The sequence below is a fragment of the Molossus molossus genome, unplaced genomic scaffold, assembly GCF_014108415.1.
Source record: "Molossus molossus isolate mMolMol1 unplaced genomic scaffold, mMolMol1.p scaffold_m16_p_10, whole genome shotgun sequence".
Lineage (NCBI taxonomy): Eukaryota > Metazoa > Chordata > Mammalia > Chiroptera > Molossidae > Molossus > Molossus molossus.
Genome location: NW_023425345.1, coordinates 62,534,830 through 62,540,829, shown reverse-complemented (window position 1 = coordinate 62,540,829; position 6,000 = coordinate 62,534,830). Strand labels below are relative to the sequence as shown.

General features: G+C 44.0%; 1 protein-coding gene across 2 annotated transcripts in view; it reads right to left on the bottom strand.

Moving 5' to 3' along the window:
• Window positions 1–3,410: 3,410 nt before the first annotated feature.
• The window catches only part of PTPRB (protein tyrosine phosphatase receptor type B), a 107,252-nt gene continuing 104,662 nt past the window's right edge, over window positions 3,411–6,000 (bottom strand). For both annotated transcript variants that reach the window (XM_036251019.1, XM_036251018.1), the window contains 2 exons: window positions 4,496–4,616; window positions 3,411–3,573 (listed from right to left, as the gene is read on the bottom strand). In XM_036251019.1, the coding sequence (XP_036106912.1) occupies window positions 3,551–3,573; window positions 4,496–4,616 (144 nt within the window). In that variant the 3' untranslated portion in view covers window positions 3,411–3,550. The remainder of the gene's footprint in view (window positions 3,574–4,495; window positions 4,617–6,000) is intronic.

Here is a 6,000-nt window from a genome sequence, read left to right as displayed (position 1 = left end):
ACAGCCGGCTGGGGGAGGATGAACCATCCCTCTGGCCACTCTGGCCAACTGCTTTCATTTTCTCAGTGAAAGGGAACCTGGGAAGTCCTTAAATCACTGCCTCAGACCAGCAGCTTACTACCTGTTGTTTTTGACCAGGTCAAGTTTGGTCTGTCCCATGTGTGTGGACGTAAGTCTGGAGAACTCCAGGGTTGGGGCTCAGATCCTACCACTTGCCATCAGATCTGGCGGGCTATGATTTCAGGATTGCAGCCTCAGAGACCCAGAAAGCCAAGTGGATGTGAATTTAGTATGTGGCCGGTAATTTTCTTACAAGAGGTGAGAAGGTTGCAGATAAGGAACTGCTTCCTGAGACTCTAAGGCAGGAGAACCACCCTGTGGAATACGGCATGTGCGGTCTCTTCCTGTGTGGCTGGACAACTGCTTAGTAGTTTTACATTATTTTCACATGCCGTTTTGGGTTTTCTTCCAAGACATAATAAAATTAATTAAAGACCCTCTCAAATAAAACTGCCCCCAGAATGTCTGTGTGCTGTGGTCACTTTAGTATTTAAAAGTGAAGTCATGGTCATCCCTTCTAGGAGATAGAGCCAGAAAAGACTACAAAAAAACTAATGAGTATAAGGAGATAACATGGACAGAAAATAAAATGACATTCCACTGAGGAAGCAAACACGTTCTGAAAGGAGAAGGGGACACACAATGAAAAGCAGGACCTCCTGGTGGGTAAGGGATGGACAAGTATGTGCAGGCCCGGACAGGGAGATGAATCTTTGAAAAACCAGATTCACGAGCTGAGACACTGGCTGCTATTCAGAGAACAACAGAATGATAATGCGACATTGACTTAATGAGTAGAGATGAAAGGAGTTAGTTATGAAAAAAAAAAAAAAAAAAAAACTTGGATAAAGAATTACTGAGACGCAAGATGGGCCTCTCCCAAGACGGGATAACTCAGAAGCACTTTGAAGAGGGATGATTACAGTGTGCCGCACAGGTGCACGGGCAGGGTGCCCACCACGGCAGGAAGTGGGGTGCTTATCGAGGCATAACATGTGCCGGGATTACATTAAAATACATCCAGTTGAGCTGAATGTCAAGGAAACATTTTTTTTCCCATCCTAAATTTAATAAATAGATCAACAAGATTACGTATTTAGTCTTTGGCAGTGGCGGGAGGGAAGTTAGTGAAATAATTGTTGCTAAGGAGATTTAAAATTAGATAGGTGGAGGGCAAGAAGAAATATTTCCTGGATTAGATCAAAAGAACAGACAGTTTTCCCTTGTCATGTCCATTTCCACAACTCTGATCTCACCCCAGATACACCATGGTACACGAGTGTTCTTTACTGCTACAGATATGTAGGTTTTTACGATTTCAATGTTTGGGGTGTGCGGTCAATTGCTCTCTTTCCTCGATGCAGTGTTTGCTGTGGATGCAGCATCAGCACTGGCCAGTGTGGCCTGGGAAGGCTGCCCGCGGCCCTGGACCGGCTCTATGGTCTCCTGCCTCCCTGAGGCTCTCTTTCAAGCTTAACTGAAAACAGTAACAACAACCCTAACTTTGTTACTGTGATACATTCTTTGTGTCAGTAGAAACATGCAGTTTCTAGGACACTGCCTAGCAAGCCACAGGCATTTGCTAAAAGTTTTCTGAATGAATGAAAAGCCAAGGGGAGTTTGTCTCTCCATGTATTCGTGTGCTTTGTGCTCAGCAACACTCGTTTAACGTGCTGCTTATTTTCCTCTTGCTTTTACCTTTCAGTACAGGGAAAGTTATTCCTCACAGACGCCGCATCTCATACATCCCTGGCTTCTGTTTCCCCTGTTGGTACGTCCGCCACACTGACACATCTGTCATTCCTCTTCACTTTTAGATCCACCTAGTTCCCTGGAACAGAACCAAAGCCTGACACTGTCATTCGCGAAGGCGCTGAGCACAGTGGAACGGTGGAAACTTGGGACCCTCCTATTACTCTTTATATTCATTCTTACGAAGTTTTCCCGTTTTTATAAATCTCAAATAGCCCTGGAAACTTTTCTGGTTTGGGTGTGGCTTTACATAACCATGAATAACTATTTTGGATATACTTAGTGATTTTCAATGGCTAGGCCACTTTTGCCCATTGCAGTACTGATGGGACTTTATGGGATGTAGCAAGAAGACAGACTTTGAAAAGAAGTGTGCTCTTTGCAAATGAAGCCACGAGATCAACAAGCTTGAGCTCTAATTCTTCAGGTTTGTTACAGAGAGATTTGCAGTGAGGAGAGAGCCAACATTCTCAGGCAGCCAGGAGGAGTCCACACAGGTGCCTTCAGCTTGTCCCCGGAGGAGCCTGGAACGGGACCCTGACGCGGGCCATGCCCGTTTGCTGACTCACTGAAATGTGTTATAGTCCAAACAGGCACAAATACCGAGGATAAACTTGGCAGAGTATGTCACTTCTACATGAACTATAACTTGAGGTGACTACTTAATATTTTGACTTCAATGATTTACTAAAAGAGTCTTTGGGAAAATTTTATATTAAACACCACTGAGATTTTTTTTTTTAATCAACTGTATGTGAAATTTGTGAACATTTGTATTACAACGCTGACATTAGGTCCTTTGGTCAGGAATATAATCTGCCACTACAATCTTCTTTTGAGGGGAAAACCAAGTATGACTGGCAGAATTTTGACCTTCCAGGAGGGCGGCCCCTGGGGATGAGACACAGACAGTGTGTGCACACCCACCAACACATCCGTGACTGGGCGCCGTGAGCACTCTCCTACCACTACGGACCGGGCTTTGCGGGCCGATTCTGGTGCAGGCAGGGACCCAGGCCTTCTGGAGAAGGAATCCATCACTCTGTTCACAGCCTCTCCACCCAGCCCTCCGCCCTGCAGCCCCTGCCTGACTCAGGCGGCAGCCTCTGGCCGGAGCAAGGGTGAGAGGAACTACTTCAGGCACAGCCACCTCCTCCGGCTTCGGTGCTACTTAATCCCTTCCTCCTCCTCCCAATCCTTTTCTTTTTTTCCCCACTGTCATGTTTGTCCAAATAGCATTTGGATCGTCTTGGGATCCCAAGATTTGTAGAACAGCAATGCAGCAAAGCCAGCGCACGACAGACTCTCTCCAGCCCTGTCCTTCACCCTGGTCAGTAAATATGAGAACTGGTGACAGCCATGGCCCAAGGGGTCCCCTCTGCAACCACCCCACAACCACTTCCGGCAGTCCTGTCACACAGATTGAGTGAGTTTATGTAGAACAACCCGTGAACACTTTAGTGTGGAAAATGGTATCATATAAAGCTTAATATTAAACATTATGAAAAATACATATGTACAGAAGAAACTACAAAATACAACTATGTACAATAATATCTGTTACTTTTAAATTATATAAATTCTTTAAAATTCTCCAGATTAATAAATTATACATAGTATCAATAGGAACAGCTGGCACCTCTGTAGGGCTTGAAGCAAGTTTTTTTGTTTGTTTTGTTTTTTTGTTTTTTGAATCACACAGTGAATAGCTCTTATCCAGGAGAGCTTCGGTACATTCTCAATGCCGTGAATAGCCTGCATCTGAAAGGAAGCATACTGTAATTAGAGACTGCGGCAGGGTGTGTCATAGCTATTTGTTCTATTTATGTAAATTACAAATGGGAAAGACTAGCCAAAATGACTAAAACTCAATGTAATTTAAGATGAGACCAACCCCATGGGGGCCTGGCCATTCCATTCAGAACCATCTAGAATTAGAAGGAACTAGTGATTCTGGTCCAAACCCCGTGGTTTCACAGATGAGCCCACAGGCCTGGAGAGGAAGAATACCTCCCTCAGGGTTACACAGCTTGTTAGTGCTATTTATGCTGCAGCGAGGACCTGAACCCTAACTTGCAGACCCCTGAAGTTAACTAGACCATCGTTAGCCTCCTCTAGGAGCACCCAGGATTACTCTAAAGAAAGGCTCTCCAACAAGTCAAAAGAACACAAAGGGACTTCCGAGTTCCCCAGAGCTCCCTCCTTCCTGGAGCTTCGTAAAGAATCTGACGTGCAAAAACCTTAATTTACTATATAGATACATTAGGGGGTAATTATTTATAATCGAAAGAATTATCTGGTTTACAAAGGACTCCTTTAAATAGCAGCTCTCTTGTGTATTTGTGCTTTACCAACGATTCACACACTGACTGGGTGGGTGGTACAGAGGGTGCAGACAACTAAACAAAACTGAAGATCATTTCGAAATGGGGATTAAATACCTCTGAAATAATGTTTGTCAAAAACAAAAGCAAAAAAGGTGTGATGTATACATGGCTATCCATCATGTGGCAAGGACCGGAGACCTCTCTCCCTTGACGCCACCCTGTGAGCCTTTCCCTCGAAACTTTGGGTAGAGGAAGGAATAGATGCTGCATGTTGGAAGAGCTTTGGGTCTTTAATGGTCTTCAGATTAGTCACATCTTAATAAATGAACTTCTAAGTTAGCGAAGTAAGCTCCTACCTCTGTGATACTCTGGATTCACATTTTCATAGATTGGGAACAAGGGGTTTTCTTGTTCACTCCGTAGCTTCCTTGCTCTGAGGACATCTCTTACGCACTGATGTAGGTATACATACTGACACTAGGAAAAAGCAGAACACATGTCAGAGGAAGGCAAGTTCTCAAGCATAAAAAAATGAGAGATCCTCACAAAACGTGAATAGTAATGAGATCTATCAGGTTAGCAAATTTCTTGATCATCACTTCACTGATGGTCTCCAGTACAACGAAGAGTGACTGCTTTCTATTACCACGGAGACAGGAATGATGGTAGTGGGCAGAAAGGTGGAGTTCATTCATTCTTTCTTACATGCATACATATTTATAGAATAGGGCCTACTACTAGGTCTGGCACACTGCATGTCCTTCACAAATATTTATTAAATAGATGAATGAATGTCCAACACCATGCTATGCATTTTATATAGATTATTTCATTTGATTATTTTGATAACTTCATGAAGTAGATATAATCATCCATATAAATGGAGACTCAGAGAAGTTAAGTAAGTTCTCCAAGGTCACACAGCTAAGAAATGGAACCCTATGGTTTGATCCTGAATGTGTGACCTCAAACTTCATGTTCTTTTCACTCTACCAGTTTTCTTAGTTTGGCTCATGGAAGAATCTCAAAGACGTTGGCTGACTTCAGACAACTACAGAGGGTTATACAGTAGGGACAGATGCACCTGTCAACTATCTGAGAACTAACTACTTTGAAAATAGAAACAAATATAGCCCTGGCCAGTTTGGGTCAACAGTTAGAGCATCAATCTGTAGACCAAAGGGTTTCGGGTTCAATTCCTGGTCAAGGTATGCACCTGGGTTGCAGGTTCGGTCCCGGCCCTAGTCGGGGTTATATGGAAGGTAGCTAATCAATGTCTCTCTCACATTGATGTTTCTCTCTCTCTCCCTCCTGTCTTTCCACTCTCTCTAAGAATCAATGGAAAAATATCCTCGTGTGAGGATTAACAACAGCAACAACAACAAATAGAAACAAGTATAGATGAGTCAGTATTTGGTGACTATAAAGACACCACAAAGACCTCCCTAGACAACAGAAGAAGCTCAGTCATAAGCAGCTAAACTTGTGCATTGGGCCCCATTCCTTACCACCAACTGAGCTCTCTAATAAGGGAATGTATGTCCGTGTACACTGAATGCTTGGCCTCGGGCTCCCTTAATGCATAGCAACTGCTCCAGGGAGCGAAGAGGTCGGGAGGAAAGCACCCCACCTCGTGAGGGACGCTGGGCTCTTTGTCTGCATGCAGCTGGCCTAGGCTGAATCACGAGGCTCTTCAGGATCTCAGTTTCCCCACCTATCAAACAAGGAGGCAAAGGTCTCCTCTGCAGCTAACATCTTCTACCATTACACCATTAATGGGTATAAGACTTCATGTGGCTGTCAGCCAAATGGACCCCCATGATCGAAGTGGTCAGCTTAGAGTATTTCAAAGGTTTGAAAT